Source organism: Molothrus ater, chromosome 14 (assembly GCF_012460135.2).
Source record: "Molothrus ater isolate BHLD 08-10-18 breed brown headed cowbird chromosome 14, BPBGC_Mater_1.1, whole genome shotgun sequence".
Classification (NCBI taxonomy): domain Eukaryota; kingdom Metazoa; phylum Chordata; class Aves; order Passeriformes; family Icteridae; genus Molothrus; species Molothrus ater.
The window spans coordinates 10102388-10125865 of record NC_050491.2 but is presented as its reverse complement, the minus strand read 5'-3'; the positions used below and the strand labels follow the sequence as shown (position 1 = coordinate 10125865).

Sequence of the window (23478 nt, the reverse complement as noted above, 5' to 3'; positions counted from 1 at the left end):
TTTTCACTCCATTCATTAATTTGGCACTAGTGGTCCAATTGATAAGTCAATTAGATGAGTAGGAAATAAATTACATTAATTTCTTAGGGATTATGGCAACAAACACAGCTTCCCGTATGAATCTCTGTGACTCTTGACCCATTGTTGGCTAAACAGTTTGTGTCAAAGAACTGTGTGCTAAGTCCAGTTTATGTTTATCTGACTCAAACTGGTTGTAACTGATTGAAAATTTTAGCACGATTGTGTAAAGAAAATTTCAAAGAGACTGTACTTTTGGTATGATCTGATTTTTTCAGTTCTTTTATCTCATATTTTTTGATGGAAAGGTTTTCGGGAGGCAATCTAATCCAAGCTCCTGCAGGGGTGAGAGCTTTTCAATTTAAATTTTTACCATAGTTCTTGATTTAGACATCAAAACATGAAAATGGGTACTTGCAAAACCACTTTGTGACCTCTGAAAACAATCTGCTTCATTTGGACAAATATCAAACCTCAATAGAGCAAGGCCCTTTGTGAAAATCACTGCTAATGAACGTATTAATAATGTGGTATGACAAGGACTTAGGGGATTAAATATTCATGTTCACATTGTAGTGTTAAGGTGCAAACCTCTTATTGTGCCAAAGATTCTTAAATAAATAATCTTGGCTTTGTTCAGATGTGGAATAAGTTTAGATGGATGTGACTCAGTACTGCAATAGAGCTGTTTATTTCTTATAGGCTCAGCATCAGCACTGTGCTGCATCACTAAATATTATGTTCTAGATTGCAGGTCATTCTTTTCTGAAAAAAGAGCAAGTGGTATGTGGAATTGCATCCTAAGTTATTAAGTATTGTTTTTGATTACTGAATAATCATTACATGTTTTTTTCTGATCAAAGTGAGTTTGTCACTCTTTCATTACTTACCTTATACTATAGTTACTTGTAATAACTACAGGCTTTGAATCAAACTGTGGTCTCAGTAGGTGCTGGAAAACAAAGTGAAAAGCAATCCTTACTCAAAAGGGCTTTCAGTGTAAGCCCTGGAATCTGCAAACACTCTAATATATTGTATGATTACACTGCTTCTCCTGAAATTGTCCACACTATCTGCCACAAGTCTTTGGGGATATATGGTCTGCAAAAAGTGAGTTCCTACTGTTGACATGCACGAGGGGAAAACCAAAAAAGTTTGAGAATATTATTCCAAGTCGCTGGGTTTTCCTGAGGATAGCAGGTCCCCAACATACAGCCAAGTACCCTGGCTATGTTAAATGTGCTGGGTCAGCAATGAGCTCACCTGAGATTTTAAAAACCAGAAAAAGGTTAAAGCGACATTTTAATGTTCAGGACCACCTTAGTCTTAGCCATGAGAATAATTAGATGAGTTTTGGCTACAGCTACCAAAGAAAATAGCCTGAGGTTTCTGTCTGATTTGGAAAATTCAAGTCTCAAAAAAAATTATGGTTTAACAGATTTAAATCACAACAAGCTGTAATTCTGCGGGGACAAGAGGTGAGAGCAAGGAGAGCGCTGGGATGAGCATTTGGAGAAGATGGTGTGACATGAAAGGGCTGCTGGAGGCGCTGAGGGAGGAGAGGCGAGGCCGGCACGGAGCCGGGAGCGCTGGGAAGTGAGGCACTGAAACGGACGGACAAACGGAAGGAGCTGAGGAGTGGGGCCGAGGAAACTGAGGGGGTTGTGGCGGCTGAATGGAATGAGAAGCGGGGCAGTGGGGACCGAAGGGGCTGCGGGGGCTGAGGGGAACGCGGAGCGGTGCTGAGAGGCCGCCGTGCTGAGGGGCCGCGGGCTGAGGCGCCGCTCTGCACTCCCTCCCGCTGCCGCCACGCGCCGCCCTCCGCCGGCGGGAGCCCGCCCGCCGTGCCCCCACCGGCCCGGCAGGGGGCGCTGCTCCACCCCAGGCGCTGAGCCTGCCGGGAGCCGCCATCTTCTGATGACAGCGCTGCCGAGAGCGGCTCCGGTGCCGGGGATCGGACCGGACCGGACAGGATGGGATGCGTTCGGTGAGTGCCGCGGCGGCGGTGGGACCCGGAGGGGGGCCGGGCTCCCTGGCTGCCCGCGATGGGGGCTTTCTCTACTTCGGGCGGCTCGGCGGGGCTCTCCGCGTGGAGCGGGGGGCTCGGTCCCTCGGTTCTGCCCTCACGGCGGTGCCGGCGATGCCGAGGGCCGGTGCGGCCGCCGCTGCCCCCGGGCGCTGCCGGCGCGGGCGGGAGGTCCCGGCCGGTGAAGCGTTGCCATGGGGACGGGCGCGCCGCCGCCCGCGGGAGCGGCCGGGCCGGGCCGGGGCTGCTCCGGCGGAGCCCAGACCCCGTCCCGAGCCGTGCCCCGGCTCGAACCTTCAGTGCTGCTCTTGGCGAAAGTGGATGAAAAATGTTCTATGCTAATAAGCGCTTCTGTGGTCTCTGTGGTTCTTTTGACATATTTGAATATTATCTCTCCTTGCCCACTCTTTTATTATTTTAATTTTTATTCGGCCGATCACTTTCTAGAACTGCTTCTTGTTAATAAAAATGCAGTTTTGTTCGATTACAGCAGTTATTAAGAATTCTATAGGGACAAGTTCATTCAAAGTAATTTTTTTTCAGTGGTAATTTAAGTTCAAGCAGTTCTCTTTTGCACAATGTCTTTGATTATATGCTTATATATTTCTCTTTAACAGTAAGTGTATTTCTGCTTCTGTACTACTTGTCTGATGCTTCTGTCTTCCTGCTGAAAGCCCTATAAATGGGTGTAAGTATGCATTTTGGTTTGGGTAATTTTTGCACTGTTTTTAATCTGTATCTACTGCAAAATGCAGACGTGTTTGCAGCACTACTTTCATTATCCCTTTACTGCTACATTCTTAAATTGCAATTTTAATGCAAATACTTCATGTAGCTAACTGGGAGAATTTAGTTTCCTAAATGAACATCTAGAAACTACAAGATCTTACAGTAGACCAATTTTGAAGGAAAAGCAACCAACTTTAGGAAAAAACCTCTTTTACCTTTTTGTCAAATACCTTTTTTTTTAATCTAATACCTGGACAAAGAGCAGTAGGATACAGATTTACGTAATTACTCATTGAAGTAAATCACTCATGTAACAGAGAACAGTGAAGTATTGTCTCTAAGAAAACAGGTTTTTGTGTGATGAATTGGCTGGTTAAGCTTTTATCTGGATATTTTTAATTTTTTAATTGCTTCCTTTTGCTATCTACTTGACTGGTTTGCAGTTTTCTTTGAGGTCCTTTAAAGAATCCCAAGTACTTCCTGTTATGAAAAGCTTGGCACCTACAGCAAGGGCCAAGAAGGGCAAAGGAATAAGTTAATGATTGTTCTGCATCTCCTCTGACCTTGCCCTTTGCAGTCAGCAGCAAAAATAAAAGAATGCTGATGAGGATGGTTGGTGTGGGTTTTTTTGACTGCTCCCACTGATATGAAACAGACTTGCATTTGTTATCAGAAAAGTAAGGAAATGTGTGTTCATATCTCAGTTTTAGAAGTATGAAAATGGATTTCATTTCTGCCAGTGTGTACCTGTGATAGGACTTCTCTCTGTTGCTGTCCTCCCAAGATAGGTGGTACAGCTGCAGGGAGCTGAAGAGTTCCAGAAATCCAGTTTATAATCAAACACAGAATTTCCTAGGAGAGAGAAGTCTAGATCATGGGATTTAACTGTCTGCTTTACATTTTTTCTCCTTTTTGCTGCCTTCTAGTTTTTAATTACAGGATTTTGTTTTGTTCTTTGGATGTTAAGGAGTATCCCCAATTTATGTCCCTCACTAGTTTTAGTAAAACATCTAACAACATTTCAGAGTTTCCCTGACCTCAGACTCTTTCAGCTTTAGATTATGTTTTAATTTGGATTACTTGTCCAAGGGACAGAATTTTAGAATGGTTTTTTTGGCCATAGCTTTGAAGTTGTGGCTTCACAAACAATGCTGAAGGTTATGTGAAAGAGGTTAGAAACCTTTTTTTTTTTTCTACCAACAGGAATGTAAATATTGGACTTTGTTCTAAAGATTGGTGGAAAATAGCAATGAAACCAGTATCTGCTTTGATTAACCATTAATATACTTGGTCTGATTGGATACTAATTCCTTAGGGAAAACTGTTGTGAGTACCTTTTGTATTGTTTTGTTTAACAGTGTCCAGTCCTTTGCTGCTTTTTTTTTTCATAGCATGGGGTCTTTTTTACAGAGTTCTAATTCAAGATGTTCTGAGCATGATGATTTAAAGTCAAGCTCAAGAGACCACAAGATTTTTAAACATGAAAAATGTAGCTGTGCGTGAAGACTGAAAGGCTGTTAAGATGAAGAAGGCATGCTGCAAAGCTTGAATTGAGTGTCACTGCTATCGTATCAAATGTAAAATGAAGCTGCACATGTCTTGCAGATTATTGCCCTTCCCTTTCAATGATTTGAAGAGTTTCTTATTAAATAAAAAGGCAAGCAGAGTATTTTCAACAGGAACAACTTTCATATTTTGTTTTGGGTAAAATATTAGAATTAGTTCCTCAGAACGTGTTCCTTAGAAGTCAAAGTTAAAAGTAAAATATAATGGATAAAAGTAAAATATAATGGATAATCCAAGAGAGATTTCCAAGTTTACAAGATGATGAGGGCTATGTGTGTTTAAATACAGTTTATATATGGATGTATATGTATGTATATATGCATATTCTTCCTATTCTAATAGCACAGCATTCCTGCTGTGACCCCAGAAGGTATCGGGGTGCTGTTCTCCCCCGGTGCTAGTGAGTATCGGGGTGCTGTTCTCTCCCAGTGCTAGTGAGTATCGGGGTGCTGTTCTCTCCCGGTGCTAGTGAGTATCGGGGTGCTGTTCTCCCCCGGTGCTAGTGAGTATCGGGGTGCTGTTCTCTCCCAGTGCTAGTGAGTATCGGGGTGCTGTTCTCCCCCAGTGCTAGTGAGTATCAGGGTGCTGTTCTCCCCCGGTGCTAGTGAGTATCGGGGTGCTGTTCTCCCCCAGAGCAGCTCCGTGTCTGAGCCATGAGCGCAGCGCGGCTGCTGCGGGTGGCGGCACGGGCGGGGCAGGGAACGCCCTCGCCAGAGGCTGAGGCGGAGGTGCCTGCCCGGTGCTTCTCCAGCTTTGCCTTAGAATCCAGGAGATTCAGCAGTTCTGCTGTGGCATGAATCATGTTGCTGTTTCTTATCATAATATCTCCCTGATGAAAAACGCCCTCTTTGTCCATGGTTTTCTTCAACTAGAAGTTTAAATTATTTGTGAAACAAGGATGTAGCACTAAAAGCCGTAGCTCAGCTCATCAGGAAAGGTGCATCTCAGGGCACTGCAGATTCTAATAGGCATTTTTTACTGATGGCTGTTCTTTTTAATAACCCCTGTTGACTCAGTGGGTTTTTTTTTTTGTTTCTTAGCCACAAGAGCAGTATCTTACTTAGGCTAGAGCATGCCAGTTTTTCCTATAGAAGCTGGTATTTACTCCTTCCCTCTCATACATACAGCTAAAGTTCTGATGACATTTAACTTGGAAGTTCTCCAAAAGAATTTTCTTTCTCTGCCCTTAGCAGCCATGAAGTCATCTTTTTTTGTTTATTTCTCTATTCCATACCCATAGGACTTCTTCATGAAGAAAATCACAGTGTGTAAATAGTTCTCAGAATAGTATGTTTCTGTTGGCCTGGTTATGTACATTTTGAAGACAGGGAGAGCATGAAAGTCTTTGTGACTTAAGTCAAAAATTAGGAGGATATAATAGCCTACTAGAACCTTGAGCAGCTGACTGATTTCCTGTGATGACAAACCATGATGGGAGGCTAAGCAGGACCTGTTGGAAGAACAGACAAATAAAGCTGAGCTGATAGGGTTATGTAAGCTTTGGCATTGAGTCAGGAGGCATTCTGTAGATACACACCCTCTTTCTAAAATAAATCAAAAATATCTAAACAGAACTTTTTTTTAAATGGCTCTTGATAATTATATAAATACCCTGAAATTTTCAAACTCTGTTTAAATATATCATGTTTGTGGTAATTTTAATCTTTATAAGTAGGTGTTCAGTTAGCAGCATGCACCTTCCTTGATCTAATTGCAGCTGAGCAAGCAGAAATTGAAGTTCATTGAAGTGACATATGCATAATCTGTGTGTCAGCTGGTACAGTATGTTCTGTTTGATATTTACTTGGTGCACTACTCACATTTCAAAATTCAGCCAACAGTAAATACTAGCATGTACCCTTTGGTCAGGAACATGAGGCTGTGCAAGGAGATTTCTGACTTGGAGGTTACTGCCGTGCTAGTCATGTAAATGAATTAAAAATAACTCCTTGTAATACCAATCTAGTTTGGGGTTAAGGATGGAAATAATCACATCTAGTGAAATGTACAAAATTCACTTTTCCCTTTTAAGTATATTTCCTTTGAAGCTTTTCAAATCTAGGTAATATGATCATATTGTATTTTTGCATAAAATCAATACCTCTTAATATTTTTAAAGCTGAATTAAACATGTTTGTTTTGCAGATCCACAATGTACAATTTTGCATTTTGAATAAGTTAACATTTTTGCTATATATTTTTGTCTCTACTTTTTCTTCTGAAACATAATCAGTAGGCTATATAGATTGCTAATTCAGGTTGAAAGTGGGTGGTGTCTTGTGGCAAATAGCCTTCAGATGTGTAAAATCAGGATTAAGCTTGGCTTAGCTTCTGGAAGACCTTCAGGCTAAAATTGACTTGTTTACTCACTGTATAAAAATATATATAATGCTTCAATAATAGTTGAAATATCTAGCTTTTATAAGTGAATATGATCTTTAACATTTCTGGAGCTTCTACCTTTAATTCACATGTGGTTGATTAAGACCTATGCAAAATGGCTTCATTAACTTCAGTATGCATGGAGTATACTCTGACTTCAGGTTGGCTAACTGGTATATATAGTAAAGTCTTGTGTGCCCATCTTAGGTGGCAGGTTTTTGTGAGTTTATGTTTCTTAGCTGTAAACTATTAAAAAATTACCCTCACTCATTTTTCTGCTACAGTTAATATCTGTCTGAGTGCTGTTATGGTGCCAGATATTGTTCTAGATGATTATTCCAACTAACTGGAGTTATGCAGCTGCTAAAAAACATGTGCAGAAGTAGTTTTCCTAAGCTAGCTGTAATTTTACACTTTGAGTTGTTGCTTTTAAAGGTTGTTTGAAATAAAAATAATTGAACATGATACTTTATTTAAGGTAGTACTAATGTTGTATATAAAACAGTAGTTACACAGGCAAGGAATTTGCCTCAATGCTTGATAAAGATGTTTCTCATAGATAAAACTACAGTGAAATGTAAACCAGCCATGTTTCAAGGGCTGTTGGAAGGGAAGGCTTCATGGTGTGGCCGGAGCATTGTCAAACCTTGCCTCTTCCTGGGAGGGACTGGCCCTGCTTCTGTCATTGCAGGAGTTAGATGAGGCTTTTAGAATGATACTTGAACCTTTCTGCTCCAAGTGATCATGATTAAATGATGTGGTTGATATAATTTGAAAAAGCAGCTAGTTCATATTAAAGAATTGATCTGTTGTGATTGTACCTTCTATGTCAGTACTTATTGCTCTCTTGGTATATGCTTTTCATACTGTTTTGATTGTGAGGACTGACTCCAGAGAATCCAAATGTGGCAAATATTTTCATTATCACCATGGAGAGGGCATAATTTCTTTTTTATTCACCATGTTAACAGAAGGATTTTTGAAGTATTCATAGCATTGTAGAAAAAACTAATGTACATAAAATAAAAAACTAATATGTAAAAAATTTAAGTAGGAAGATTTTTTTTCACTGTTTCAGAACTCATTTCTATATATATACAATAGAAATAGAGGTATACTGCTATTCATACAGCAAAAGCCATATACATTTGTTTTGGTTTTTTCAATGGACAGTTTGAGAAGGAGTCTTTGAAGGATGTGAGGTAGGCTTTGTTTGTGTTCTTGTAGAAAGTCTTTCAGGCACACAGATAAGGAAATTACTGTGCAGCTAACTGGTTTTGAGTAATACCAATTCTTTCATGAATGCAGTGTAGTAGTGATAGATGCTTAAGGTCACTTGAGATCTTTACAGGAACAGTTCTAGAGGCTTTAAAGTAAGGTTTTATAAGGAAATAAACATTAACAATAAACATAAAAGCTTTTAAGATTTTATTTTAAAAAAACAATTGTTTTCAATAGATGTATGTATATTAAAACACATGTTTTATGGCACCTTTCATATTACTAAATGTAATTCCTGGTTTGGGTTTCTTTACCCTTCAAAGTCGAAACAAGCATATAGGTCAGATTTGTAGGTCAGTCAGTGCAATTTATTCAGATGCTATTTTTGAATTTGCTAAAACAGAAAGCCACAGTATAATTTGTAGTGTTATTACATTAGTCATGAAGTGACAGACAAAAGGAATTGAGGCTGGTGCTCAGTCGTGGATCCATGATTATATGAAGCAGCCATGCCAGGTGTCTGATGTCACGTTTTCTTCACCTGCTCATAGCCTAATTATCTTTGTCATCTTGACAGAGGATGCAGCAATCCTGCAATACACAGGCATTTTAATTTCCTCCTCCCTTTTTGAAACCTAAAAAAGGTTTTGTAGAAGCTAAATGTGGTGTTATAGAAGTAATCATTGTGACATCTGCATTGACGTTCCAGAACGTATAATCAATATTAATGCAGGTTTTGAGGAAGCTGTATTTTTGTGTGCTGGCCTACCTTATACAGACTGGAAATAGATATATTTCAGGATTCTTATAGAAAATAGAGAAGAACACTTGTTCAGTTAAGTACATACTCTGTTCTTCCTTACATGCCTTTCTTTTGCTAATTGCTGAACTATTAGTGCTTTGTTCTATGAAGTTTATTTGGGCAGTCTCATAATTTAATTTACCACTTTAAGATGTGTATCAGCAATAGCCAAGACTTTTTAAGTTAATAGTATCACTGCACTTGTCAGGACAAGAGATGAATGTTTACTGTGCTTTGACTTCATCCATGTTGGGATGAAGGTGATGACTGTCAATTCTCTGTGGTTCTTGCACAAGACCTGCTGTAGCCAAGTTGCTTTGTTTCATCCTCAGCAAAGATGGGGCTTGTCCAAGTGCTCTGAGCAGCCTTCTGGCACAAAAGGGACATGAGGCAGAACTGGTAGTTGGTACTCACCCTGGAAAAGTATAGGCAGGGGTAGGAATGTGTGACAAGTGCTAAGAAGAATGACATTCCTTCAGGTAGGGAAGGGAGGAAAGGCTGTGGTGATGGCAGAGGCACAGGAGTTTCTCTAGAGGGTGTAGGCAGTGTGTGGAAAAGTGGAAGCAGTATGCTGGACATGAGCACTGGTGCTGGGGAGCCCCAACACACTGATCTTTACAGCAATGCCCAGCACTTTGGTCAGTGAAATATCTGATAGTTAATTTCACGAGATACTTTGTTAAAATATAAAGTGAGGTGTGTCTTTGCAATATAAGAAAAGTAAAAAAGCTTTTTTCTTTTTGATTACTGTTTTACCAGTGTCTGCCCACCTGTAATGGGCAGGGACGTGATGGCCTTCATATGAGGTTAATATATAGTTGTGTTTGAGAATTGAGCTCTAAAATCTTGCAACTATGGTCTGGCTCAGATCAGTATTTTAAATGTAGTAACTTTGTATTTCAGGTTCAGAAGCCTTTTGGCATGATTTTGGCCAGAACTTTTATTAGTATTTTGTTGATTTCATTCTTGCAATCTTTCTTAAGAAATAGAACATACTTTTGAAGCTATAAACCTGTGTGTTCTCCAGGTAAATGTTTAAAGGCCTCTAAGACATCTTGATCTTTCTGCTTTTCTTTACAAACTTTTTGTTATTTTGGTTTTAATACCTTGGTGTTTGCCTCTATGTGGCAGATAATGCAGGCAAGGGTGAAATGGGGGAGAAGAGGAGGAGTTGTTATTTTAATACATAAAGGATGGTAATTGATTTTAGCCATTTTCCAGGGTTGCATATGGGTATGATCTATCCTCCTGTCTGGGAAATTCAAACATATGTTCTTTGTTTAGGAGCCCTGCAGGGGAGCTCTGCCTGTGAAGAAATGATGTGTAATGTCCCCCAGAGCTCGGGAGCCTCTGCGGACACCAACGGGGCCCAGGAATGGGCACAGGAACGTGAGCGACGGGGAACTTTTGTGGGATTTCCACAGGACTGTCCTGTTTCTGTGCTGGCTCTAGCCCAAGCTGGCTTTGTTTATACTGGAGAAGGTGACAAAGTGAAGTGCTTCAGTTGCCATACAACTGTTGAAAAATGGGTGCCTGGGGATTCTCCAGCTGAGAGACACAAACAGCTTGCCCCCAACTGCAAGTTTATTACTGAATCTGCTTTTCTGGAAAGTGACATGGATCCTATTACCCAGAACTCCCAGAATAGAACTGAAAATGGTACCAGCAATTCAGCCCTCCCGTGTGCTCTGGATGACCCTGATGTGGAGGCAGATTACCTTTTGAGAACTAGGCAGGTTGTGGATATGTCAGATAGTTTGTATCCTAAAAATCCTGCTATGTGCAGTGAAGAAACAAGATTAAAGTCTTTTCACAACTGGCCCCTCAATGGCCAGCTGACACCACAGGAATTAGCTAATGCTGGATTTTATTATACAGGTGTTGGTGACCAAGTGGCATGTTTTTGTTGTGGTGGAAAATTGAAGAACTGGGAACCCGGTGACAGGGCTTGGTCAGAACACAAGAGGCATTTTCCCAAATGCCTTTTTGTCCTGGGCCGGGATGTAGGAAATGTTTCAAGTGAATCTATTTCTTCTGAGCTTGCTATAAGTGGTCTGAACAATGCACAGCACCCAAGGAATCCCTCTATGGCAAAATATGGAAAACGTTTACAAACATTTTTATCTTGGATATATCCTGTTGACAAGGAGCAACTTGCAGAAGCTGGGTTCTATAGCATAGGTAAGCCAGACCTTGAAATGACTAATACCTTTTACAAAGAAATTGTGCGTGAGGAAGTGTCTTGTTACGGAAAAAAACCCCAGTTTTAAAAATTTTTATATGGAACAATGTGGGAAATAGGTTTGTAAAGAAGAAATAGCTGGCTTCTGATTGTGATAGCATGAATTATAACATCTGTATTGTCTCACCCTTCTCATGAGACTGAAAATGGAATAAAAGTTTTTAAAATGCCTCTCAGTTGCCCCATCTGTGGGTCGGAAAAGGGCATTGTCCAACAAAACAATTTGCCAGAATCTCTTTACTCTTTTATCTGCATTTTACAGTTCTTATGTAAAATTGCATACATTGTATCAAGTATGTTTACTAGCAAAGTGTGGACTTGATCATATATTTATTAGCAGTAAAACAACCAAGTATGGTTTTTTGCCTGTTAAAACCTTTATAATGTCTTTCACAATGACAATTATTTGAGTTAATAATTTTTAAGAAATAAAGTGCTGTCCTCCAGACCTTAGGTGTAAGGAATGGGCCTGTGGCCTGTACAGAAGCCTGTGAACAAGACAATCCAGAATCCAGGTTGTGTGCCATTTTAGTTAACATGAGTTTGCATTGTCATGGCATGTGGACACCCAAAACCAGCAAATACCACCACTAGTGCCTACTTTATGAAGACAGTGGTACCAGTAGAAGAGCTTTTACTCTTTGACATGTAGTGTTTGATTTGGATAAGACACCATCTGTGCATTGGTTGCTAAATTAGATGGAATTGCCCAGTACCATTAAAGCCCTTTGAAATTCCACACTGAGAGATACTGTACAAGTGCAAAGTGTTGCTCTGACTCAGTCACAAGGAAAAGGGGATTATCTGGGGTAATTTCTTGCTCTCATCTTACTTGACTTCTCTCTTAGTAGGTCTCAGAACTTTGTGGTATGATTCTGTTTATTTTACTTGTGGCCATAAATAAAATCTTTGCTATATTCCTGTGTAGGTTATAAATGGGCCATATTTGTACCCACTGGAACTATTTTATTGATTTCTCCTTGGGTTCATGAAAGTATCAAAAGATCTGTATGGTGGAGTTGCACTAACTGGGTACCAGCTTATCAGACTGATGGCTCTTCAGGGGACTTCTGTGAAAACTGTTCCCTGTGGCCTGAGAAGAATTTAACTCTCTGTGGAAACACTATCCATACCTCCTCTCATTCATATAATAAATAATAATAAATTATTTATTATAAAGTGAAAATAATCCAGATTATTTTCAGCTTTTGTTTTTTTAGAATTAATTACTAAAATAAAATTCAGGAAATTTGCTTCTCGTATTTTGTGTTTCTTTAAGCTCAGTTCTCCCCTGAACATTTGTTTCACATCATGTGTGTTGTCCTCATTCAATAAAAACAATATTTAAGCAGTTTCTGGGGCAGTCTTGGATCACAGTAGGCACAGTGCTAGAACAGAGAGGATGCAGTTCTCCTCAGCTGGTTTTGCTATTGCTGGTTGGGGCCTGTTGATCTTAATGGGAAATAGAGGACCACAAAAAGCCACGTAAACATCTCTCATTCTTTGTGGCAGACATCTTCAGACCTTGTTTACCATTGGATTGAGCTCCATGATAACAGTTTCTTTTCAGCTTTTATTTTTTTATCTGTATAATTACTTACTAAAATAAAATTGAAGAAATTTGCTTCTCTTATTTTGTGTTTCTTTAAGCTCAGTTCTCCCCTGAACATTTGTTTCAAATCATGTGTGTTGTCCTCTGTTAAAATGGAGTTATTTTCAATTGAAATTGTAAATCAGTAAAAGAAATACTTCTTTTCTTAACGTAACATTGTAGTTGAAAACTTGGTATTATGCCTGCACAAAGTATGCAACTTTATTTTTGTGTGTTTCCTCAGGTAATGGTGATCATGTTGTGTGTTTCCACTGTGGTGGAGGATTGCAAGAATGGAAGGAAAATGAAGACCCTTGGGATCAACATGCCAAATGGTTTCCTGGGTAAGGTGTCCCTTGTGTGTGTCTGAGTCTTATTTACAGTATATTGCACTTTAATGACAGAGCACACTAATAAAGGCTTGAGAAAGTTGATTATGGTTTAATACTGTTTAGATTTATGCAAATAATTTTGTCTTATTTGTAGCATTATTAAAGGGAAGATATGTGTCTGGATTTAACTGATGTTTGCTTTGTCAGCAAGAATTGTGTGGTTTTGTCAATATGTATCTGAGGGGTTTTGCTTGTTGTCAAAGTGCTACATTGTAATGGTTATTTTAATAGCTTTGTATATGTAAAAGTTTGTAACCTATACAAGATACAAAATGACTAAACAGCTGCCACAGAGCAAACAAACCTGAAGCAGTGGGTTAGTGGCATGGAATATAGACTATAGTTCTCTAATTTGAAAGGATTAAAGATTTCAGACAGTAGTAATAGTAGTAGTAGCAGCAGCAGAAGTAGTTTTTAGAAAGACTGCCAATATTGTCTAAAATCTGTTTTGAGGTTTTGCACATCAGCCTCAGTGGCAGGGTGTCAGTCTCACAGCAGCTCTCTGTTCCTGAAGGTGAAGTAACTGCTGGAGCTGGAGAACTCTTGTCAAGGAGTTATGGCATTCCCTAAATCTTCTGCTAGGGAAGAGCTCTGCCCAGTGGCTAAGGCTGGCTGGAAAATAATGAAAAAAAGCATGGAAGGCACCTGTTTCACCAGTGACTGTTTGCTTGGATTGTGAAAGACTAAAAGAACCAGCTTTTTCACATAATGTTTGTTTTTCATTTGAGTGAGCCTTTACGTTTAGAAATCCGTCATGAGCTGTCATGGCCAACAACTCTTAAGCTTTCTTTTTCACCAAAAATGTGGGAAAGATGAGTATTGCTTAAGTGTTTAAGTGTTCCTAGAAATATTACAGTGACATCACAGAGGTTGACTAAACATTTAGAGATTTTAAAAGCAGGCAATCTGTATGATGTAGGAAATTTGTCAAAGCTTCCATAGTTATGTAACAAAGTTTTGTTGCTAATGCAGTTCTATTAAATCTAAATATTCTTATTTTTAGGTGCAGATTTGTGAGGAATGAAAAGGGGATAGAATTTATAAATAACGTTCACTTAAAAGATGGATGTAGGGATTCAACAGTAAGTTTCTTGCTTATTAATAGTTTTGTTAAAATAGAAAAAATAAACATGATTTTTATATGAAGTTACCTTTTAATTACATGCCTATCATTTAATCCACCTGCTGCCACTTTGATTGGCAGGAAGTGAAAGAATTGCAGGGTGTTTTGGCTCTGTCAATCAGAGTGTAGCCATCTCCCAGTTCTCCCTAGCCTGGGTTATGGATCACAGCCAGGGCACCTTGGGAACGTTGGATATTGGATACTGAACAGGTGCCATTTGTTTTATAGCCTGGGAGCCTAAGGTTGATGATGAATAATGGCAGATACATTTTCTTTTCTTGTTGGTAGAACATTGTTAAACTTGTGTATAGTCACTAAAATGTAAAACTGATAATGTTTTAGAATTCTTCTGTAGACGAAGAATTGTGTACATATGGTTATTGCAGAGATGGGTTAAAATTATAACAAAATACCGATCATGTTGTTCAGAGCAGATGAAATAGTTTTAGTCACTAAAATAACTTGAGATCAAATAGCTATTTTTTAATTTTGTAACTGTATGTATTTCCTTCTACTTTCTCCAGAATTGTAATTTTGTTTCTTTATATTTCACTTTTAGACTGAAGCTGCTGAAAGGACAATAATTCCTAAAGGTATCTGTTTAAAACAAACGGCTTCCCCCTGTTTTGGAATATGCATATTTGACTGTATAGTGACAGGAATGGTTAATTTTAAGTCTTAGAGCTAATGAGTGTGCATCAAGTATGGAATTAGTAGTGCTGTGGGATGAATACTAAATACTGACCAGAAACAGCCCTTCTTCATGGGCAGGAAGAGTTGGTCTGTCCAGTGGCAAGGACCAGGAAGCTGAGCAAGCTGAAGTAGTTTATTATGTCTTCCAGAATTACACATTCCTGCAATGCTTTTCACAAATACCAAGCAATAAAAAGACAAAACAGTCAAAAGGGTAGGAGGAGGCCAGTCAAGCAGCTTTATCCCAGGGAATGGGAGCTATTGATGGTAAGAGTGGCTACACAAAACCTGCTTAGAAATCTCTCCCATTTTGCTCATTTATGAGAGTTAAAACAAAAGAACCTTTTTTAAAAAAAAAAAGTTTTTGTTTTTAAAAATTAAAAATTAAAAAGTTTTGCTATTTGAACAATGTTGATAAGTAAAAGGAAGGGGAAGGCCCAACAAGTGGTTTCTCAAAGTGATGTTGTGTCTTGCCATGGATAGACCTGCTTGCTTGTTGCTGGTGCTGTGTTTTGGTTTTATAAATTCAAATTATTTATTGGTTTCTCTCAACACATGTATGAGGATTTTTTCCTTCTCTGAACTGATTTAAAATTGATGTAATGTGACTTATCCATTGTGCCTTTTTGGATGAGTGTCATTTAACATTCAGCTACAAAATTTGTGACGGTAGTTATATAAGACATGTTATTTATTTTGAAGTAGTTGATTTTAATAGCAAATTTAGGAGGATTTCTATAATATAAATAGATGAGGGGAGACTGGGAAAGCTAGGATAGAAAAAAAGCTCAAATCTGCAGTCTTTACAATTAGCAAAATTCTCAAATTGGAAATATGGTTCCTTTGATTACATATTTGTTTGCAAATATGTGTCTTAGAGTACTGTAGTCAGATAATCAGATTCATCGTTCTTAAAGTGTTTTTGTTTTGTTTTTAATTTCTTGTTTTAGATGGTCTCTTACAGAATCCTTTGGTACAAAGTGCCATAGCCATGGGTTTCAGTTTGTCTGAGATTAGGAACACCATGGAAAAGAGATTGCAGATGACTGGAGAAAGTCACACATCTGTTGAGGATCTGGTAGCAGACTTAAGTGCTCATAAAGAAAATACAAGGGATGAAGAACCAAATGAAATCCCAGTTGAGCAAGATGAGCTTATTCAGTTACAAAACCTCTGTGTGTACTTTCATATCAGTTCTTTAGTCTGTGAAATATTTTTTAATGTTATCTGTTTATTCTACCCTCTGATCCCAGTCTTACCTATGGTAAATTTACAGTATTGTAAATTAAATTTAAAGACATTTGGTTTGGGACTTTAAAAAAAAAAAAAACAAAACCTGAACAGAGTGTTGAAATATTTGAGTGTAGCAGCATTTATAAATATCATCTCTAAAATAAGTAGTATTGCTATCTCACAGGTGTGTAACAGTGACAGACTAGTGTGCTTCTGGTAAAGGTTGTGTGTGCTAAAAAAAGCCAAAGTTGTTGTGACAATAATATTTAAAAATAAAAGCAAGATTATAGTTATAAGATGAACTATAGATGTGGCAAAGTGAAATAGACCCAGGGACAGGCTGCTGTATTTGGTGTATTCAATGTGAAAAGGTCACAGAGGGGGGGCATTTATTTACAGTATATCATTTTGCTTGGGGTAGAAGTATTTTTGTTCTTGGCCAGTAAGAACAAGTGTGCATCTAAATGCTGTTTCTATTCAGTTATTTATGTTCCACCTTTGCTGGGACATGCAGGTCATGCTCAGAAAGCCCTTGTGGTGCACTCTCGAGATAGACCAAATGCAGGAGTTCTGATTCAGGAGACCTGTAATTTAAGACAAGCCTATGGGTTAATTCATAGGGAGGGCAAAGACCATCTGGTTGGCATGATAAGCTGAGATCTTACCAACCCACTCTTTTTAATAAGATTTTTAACAGGGCATTATGGGGGAAGAGGAGCTTGCAGTGCAACTGGACCTTATTACCTTATTTTGGTGGTTGGCTGTGCAGAGCTTCCCCCAAGTGGCAGGGGAAGGTGTCTGAATTTTATATTTTCAAATGGGGCATATTGGAATAATAAAGAGCTCATGTACAGTGCCAGATTGACTCTTTCTGTGTTACAGACTTTAAGCTTTTTGAAGTATGGGCATTTTGAAAATGGGGACAGGGAAGGAAGTCGAATCCTCATTTTTTCATTGGGAAAACTCAGAAAAAGAAATAAAATCCAAATGACTTAACCAGTAGCAATGAGCCTTTCTTTCACCTTCTGCTCAAATTTTGGGGAAATTTTGTCAGAGAGAGGTCTGTGAAAAGAATGGTTCCTGATTGAAATATGCATATCCTAAATTCTATGGATATTTCAAGTTCTTACCAATACAGATAGATGTGCTCCCTGCTTGCATTGGCCTGGGAGATGTAATGGGATAAAAGGGGAAATAAAAAAAGAGGATTCCATGTTGCAGCTAGGATTCCTCTCTTGTAGTTCTTGGTTCTTCTTAAGGATGTGACCTTTAAATCATATGAAGAACACCTTGTCCTTGTGTGTAGAGAACAAAAAAAAAAAAAAAAAAAGAGATTCAATGGTAGTAAATATGTTAACTTGTTTTTATGTGTCTATTTTCCTTAGACCTCAGTACTGAAGAGAAGTTAAGACGTTTGCAGGAAGAAAAGCTCTGTAAAATCTGTATGGATAAGGACATATCTGTTGTCTTCATTCCCTGTGGTCACCTAGTTGCCTGTAAGGAATGTGCACAATTCCTTAATGAATGCCCTCTGTGTCGTAAAGATATTATGAAAATACAGGAAATTTTTATGTATTCGTGAAATACACAGCACCATCGATGCAAATGTTTCCTGTTTTATTACTTTAAAAATGTGTAACATAATGGAAAAAATGCAGTTAATTCCAGACTGTAACCATATGGCAGGACTTGGATTTTCTGCTGTCAAACTACACATTTTAACACTTTACAACTTATTTTCGTTAAGTGAATTTTTTGTATGTAAAAATCAATATGTATAAAAGGCAAATATGTATATTTTGTAATTTCAGTTCATAGACCTGATATGGGAAAGCCCAAGTAATGTAAACCTTTATTTATGTGATCATTGCTTTGCTTCACTTTGGTAGGACTCTGTATGACTGAAGTTTGTGCAAATAGAGTTTGTACAAAGAGCCTGTCCCTATATAAAATTTGTAAATAAGTTAATTCAAAATATAATTGTATACATGTATATTATACCTGAGATTTTAGCTTCTTAAAAATATTATGCAGGATTGAAAATAGTCTTTTTTTTCCTGTAACTTTGGTTGTAACATAATTCAGACAATACACATAAACCTGCTGCTGTAACCTTATGGTTACTTCTGCTACATTTTAGGTTTGTCTGTTTCAATTTAATTCCCATCTCCCTATTCTATTTTTCTGGTTCAGATGTATAAATTGTCTTCAGTCAGCTGGTTTTAGACGTCTGTTTTTCACAAAATTCCATCTTTATATAAAATGTACATTAATTTTATTGATTAAAAGGAAACTCAAGAAATTAAGGAGATTTTATGTACCCTGTGCCCTTTGTGAGAGGAGGCTCATTTTAAATTTGCCCTTTAGACAAAAAGATGTTTAGTTTGACATTTTTCTTGTTTGGTTTTTTTTGTAACACAGTGTCATCCTAACTGATTTATCTGCTAATACTTTGCTTCATAACTTATATTTTCGTAGAAGAAGATTAAACTTTATCTCCTAGAAAATGCTTTTTTAAAATTCACTAGCAGTATTAGAAATCTTTCATTTTTGTTCATGTCAGTTTGCAGCACTTAAATTTAAAAGTTAAGAACTATTCTAATGAGAGCCACATTAAAGTATTTAAACTATTTCTTGCTGGACTGATCCTCCATTTCTGATTTTGAAAGTATCACAGCTTTGTATTTAAGTACAGCTGTTTTATGATCACTGCTTGGTTATGTCACTTCCTTATTTTGTGGAACTATTGATACGTTCTGTCTAAATATTTTTGAGTTCTACACACTAAGGTTTAGAATATAGAATATACAGAACATAGTTTTTCATATTATTAAAGTTTTAAATACACAGAAATACATTATCTACTTTTTCTATTTTTTAAATCTCTGCTGCTTAATGGTATGAATATTTAAAATAAAGTGCAATCCAGATGTTCCTTGATCAGTGTATTTGAGTCTCACATTAAAAAAAACCCAGAAGGCTGCTTTCTGTTGTTTTTTGTTTTGTAATTAAACTTATTAATTTAACCTGACTGTTATTAAGGATAATGAATATATTTTAATCTGAGAGAAAATAAAATCTATTGTTTGTATAGATTACAGTTTGTTAATTATGAATCTAACATTAGTTTTGCTATTTTTTATGGTTGAATTTGGTCTTGGGGATAGATGATGACTAGAAATTCATGAAGAATTCAGTTTTATTTTGCCTTTCTGTGCCTTTGTGAGGAGTTTAACGTTTCAGATAATTCATGCATACAGGGATTTTTTGGGACAGCTATGGACTGGCAATCCTGACAGCCTTGTTCCTAGCTGCCATTCTTCCCTACAGGGAGGGTCTTCTGTCCATATCGAGGGAAATGGGGGGGTTGTTAGCCTTGAGCTGCTGTAGCTTGCCAGAAATAGCTTGTTTAGTGAAGGCTGCACCCCGTGTGCTGCTGACTTGTTGAAGCAGATGGTTGGTTACCTAAGCTTGACCTGAGTCATGTGAGAGAGGCTGGATCAGCTGCATCCAACCCACAGGCTGCAGAACCTGGCAGGGAGCTCAAAGTCCTGTCTGAGAAAGAGCTGGACCAAATTTAGCTTAAACTGTTGCAAAACTCAATCTCAGCAAGGAGGTGATTTGGGGTGTAAATGTAGTATGTAAATTGTCTGAGAAAAGCTGGGAAGTAGGTCACACACACAACCTTCTACACTGCAATGGAGAGCAAACACATTGTCCTACATTGCATGATTGCTTCATGGTAAAGCTTGTTAACTTTTAAAAGGTTTATATTTTTAGATACATATCCCTTACTGCAACTTTTTCATTAATATTATAAAAGATACAGCTATATAGCAATTCAAATTGTAATCACTTAGGGACATTAAAGGATTAAAAGCCTTTTAGTGAGATGTCAAAATAAAAATGACAAACTCTGTAGGTTTAGGGCTTTTTTTAAAAAAATGATAATCAGAGTTCTATTCAGACTAAATGTGAAAAAATAATTAGCATAGTCATCAAATTCTGACAGCTTGAATTAGGAAGACTTTTTTTCAATTTATTCTGATTTTTAGTATCTTAAAGAAACAGAAGAAATTCCATGGCCTCTAATACTGGGGTGAGTGTTTAAAGAGACAGAAATGAAGGATGCAAATAAATGGAGTGGAAGCACAGGGGCTTTGAAAAGGAGGTTAGCACAGATGCCCTGGAAGTTGATTTTTTTGAGTTTCCTGGGAACTGTGCAATATGTTCAAGTATCCGTATTCAGTAACTTCTAGTGGCTTCTGTGTAGTGTCTTTGATGTTACATGTAGTAGCAGAACTGCTTGCTACTCTGGATACATGAGAGATTTACAAGGGTTTTCAGTAAGGTCCTGGAAGTGTGTTGCTTAGAAAGCACGGGAAGTGCATGGCTTATTTAGAAACAGAAGGCTAAAATAAGGAAACCCAAAGAGTCGATGTTTTTGTTTTGTGTGGAGCTTTTTCTCACTGCCTTAAAATGAAACACACAGACTCACTCAGCTGATTGCAGCAGCTTCTGCCTCTAAAGCTTGGAGCTGTCTGGACTTTTTTAAAATTTGTTTTGAGGCTTGATCTTAAGCTCATAATACAATAAAAACTTCTTAAATTATTACAGCTTGGGGATTGGTTGTTGGTTCATTGGTGAGGTTTTTTTTTGGTTTTTGTTTTTGGGTTTTTTTTTTCAATTAGAGTCTTTAAATATTCATTTAACATTGTCTGGTTAGTTTAGTTTTGACCACAGTTCTTCAGTGGAATTTTTTGTTAGCTGTATGTGCAGTCTGAAGCTGCAGGACAAATAGTTCGTTAAAGTTTAAGTATTGTTGTTAATCAGCATGGGTTTTAAGGTTACCTTTTCTATTTGTTTTTATTGTAATTAACAGAAATGTAAATACAATGGGTGGTTGGAATTGAATTATCACTGGGTGGAGGTTAATGCAGGCACTTGAATATGGTGTTCATGTGAAACCAAGCTGCAGTGGTGTTCTCTAGGATGGAGCATTGCCAGGGGCAGTGACCTTTGCTGCTGTGGTCTTCAGGAGCTACTTGGAAGAGAATCTGCCTTACAAGGTGTGCAAGTTCAAGCACCTGATGTGTGAAGGTCAGCTCTTCATAGAGCAAAGGCAGGAGCTGGAGGTTTTCTGGCTTTTGCAGTGTTTTCCTGCAGCAGTGGGGACCTGAACAGTGAGTTTTTACATGATGCTCTTTGTTACCCTCTGTGTTGTGCACAACTGACTCCTGTCAGCAAGGCCAGGTGCCAGAGAAGGCTGGAGAGGTGCTTCCAGTGCTGCCTCTGAGCCTTCTCCTATTGGTCTTGTGCAGAGCAGCTGGATTGGCCTTGTGGCTCGTGAAGGATGCTGGTCCCCTTCTCCTTAGGGTCAGTCTACCCACATGCATGAACTGAGGTATGAGTGAATACTCTCCCTCCTACCAGTTTTTTGTGTGGTTTATATACATTAAGTTTTACTGAGTAGCTTGAAAACTTGATCAAGGAAATCTTTCCTCCCCCCTGCTCTTGCCATGACTTCACACTGATTCAGGTTGTTGAAATTACCTTCTCATCTTGGCAAATGCCACTGTGTCATGTCACTGTGTCATGTCACTTCAAGAGCTCTACTGATGCTGCTGTACAGCAATTAATGTGCTGTAATTATAATGTGGCTTTCTGTGAGAAGGCAAAATGGCTTGTGATGATAAACAATCTGTGTTGAAATTCAGATTATATCTTCAATTTTTTCTTAACCATGAATTCCTGTTAAGCAATAGTGACAACATTACAGTAAATCTGTAATGAAAATCTGTATTAAGTGTTAACTCAGAGAACATGACTCTGTAACTAACTTCCGAAGAAACTTGCTTTTTCCTAGAACAGGAAAGAAGATGGGATATATTCATTTATGAATGATTTGGATAAACAAAACCCCAAGAAAAATCTGGGACAAAATGGTATTAATTATATTGTGAGTATATAATATTTAAAGCTGATCAAAAACTATTTGGTTGCCTTTAGATAATTACTAATTTACAGTTTTATGGCCTGGATAGTTATTGTGTTAGCTGAGATAAATTTCTTGATAAGTAATAAATGCTGGAAATGTATTGGAGAGATACTGGAATTAGTTTTGCTCTCAGATTGAAAAATGCTGCTTTTTCAAAAAATGAAAAACACATTTACAGAGTCCCACTGTGAAAATGTCTAGAAGAATCATTACAATAATTGCTGAAAAGCCAGGTCTACTGTAAGTGCATATGGTCACCTTCAAATTTTGGAGAGTGAATTATTATAACCTTCAAAGATTACCAAGACAGCATTTAAATCTATTCATGTTAGGTCTTTTTGATTTTATATTGTTAGATCTTGCTGTAAAACTCTTGACACAATTTCTCTTATGTAACTTAATTTTGCAGTGTATGATGAGAATCATCACTTAAGCCAAATAGTTAATCTTGTGAATACAAGCTTTTCCAAAGCGGGTGTCAAGCCACAAGCATCTCTTCCTTTTAACTCTTGTGTTACAGAGAGAAGCTTCTGATCCAGGACTGGCTTTACCTCCCTGTCCTGCATATCTGACCCATGTGAGGTTACTGGAGTCAGTATGGGAGCTCTGTCTGCAGAGTACAAGCACCAGAAAAGTCACTCTTGCTTCAAATGGGTGTTTTGCAAAACAGATGTACCAGAAATAACAATTGGACATCTGCAGCACAATTTAGGACTTTTATAACTTCGTCAACAGTTGCTTTCCTAAAGGGCTAATTGGCAATTGCAAGTTTCTTTTAGGAAGATCCATGTTCCAGGTTGGAAGCTTCACTTCTGCTAGACCCACAGTTGGAACCAGAGGTACAGGGAAGGGAGAAGTGGGGGGTCCCTGGGGGACTGAGAGTGGGAGTTGCTGTGCTTGCTGTTTATGGTGAGCATCCCAGGTGTGCCCTTTGCCACAGAGGGGAAAACACTTCCTTCACAGCTGGCACTTTGCAGGACTGCTACTGTCACTCAAGAAACTCAAGAAAGTTACAGTCTGAAAGAAGTATTTTTATCTTAACGGTTTTGAACATCTGTGCAACCCCCCAACATGTCATAAACTGGTGTATTCCTTGCTACTTGTTATGCATTGTGCCATTTACAAAAACCTTTAATCTCAGCTAATGACACCATCACGCTTTGCTCTGCTTCCACCACCCACTGTGTCAGAGCTGAGGCAGCAGAAAAGGCCTTGAGCCCCAGACACAACTGGCAGTAGGGGAGTGACTTGTGAGAAACATAGTCTGAAAGAAACCTTGAAGCTGCTTGAAAACTAAACCAAAGGAAACTTGTGTTAGGGACAGTCATACATAAAGGATTTTGGGAATGTGGTAGGTCAGCCCCAGAAAACCATACAAGTTGATCTGAAGAGTTAATCTGTTCCTTGATTTTATCTGTCAGTAACAACTTCCCATTGCCTAGACTTCCCCTTTAGGCCCCTA

General features: G+C 38.3%; 1 protein-coding gene across 4 annotated transcripts; it reads left to right on the top strand.

The window, feature by feature from the left end:
• The first annotated feature begins 1912 nt into the window (after window positions 1-1912).
• On the top strand, window positions 1913-19127 carry XIAP (X-linked inhibitor of apoptosis). Of its 4 annotated transcripts, XM_036402187.2 has the most exons (9): window positions 1925-2005; window positions 2662-2732; window positions 3977-4099; window positions 10029-10925; window positions 12822-12921; window positions 13973-14051; window positions 14652-14685; window positions 15736-15960; window positions 17404-19127. In XM_036402187.2, exons 4-9 carry the CDS (start codon window positions 10061-10063, stop codon window positions 17598-17600), a joined length of 1500 nt encoding a protein of 499 aa, XP_036258080.1. In that variant the 5' UTR covers window positions 1925-2005; window positions 2662-2732; window positions 3977-4099; window positions 10029-10060; the 3' UTR covers window positions 17601-19127. The 4 variants fall into 4 exon arrangements, with proteins under 4 accessions (XP_036258079.1, XP_036258082.1, XP_036258080.1 ...); XM_036402188.2 differs by lacking the exon at window positions 3977-4099; XM_036402186.2 differs by lacking the exons at window positions 2662-2732; window positions 3977-4099 and having other exon boundaries at window positions 1913-2005.
• Window positions 19128-23478: the final 4351 nt, after the last annotated feature.

Excerpts from the sequence above, each read along its gene's own strand:
- XIAP (XM_036402186.2), top strand. The coding sequence starts at position 1,936 with ATGACAGCGCTGCCGAGAGCGGCTCCGGTGCCGGGGATCGGACCGGAC. Across the intron at positions 12,922-13,972 it reads CATGCCAAATGGTTTCCTGG|GTGCAGATTTGTGAGGAATG; the intron begins GTAAGGTGTCCC and ends TCTTATTTTTAG. Across the intron at positions 14,052-14,651 it reads ATGGATGTAGGGATTCAACA|ACTGAAGCTGCTGAAAGGAC; the intron begins GTAAGTTTCTTG and ends TTTCACTTTTAG.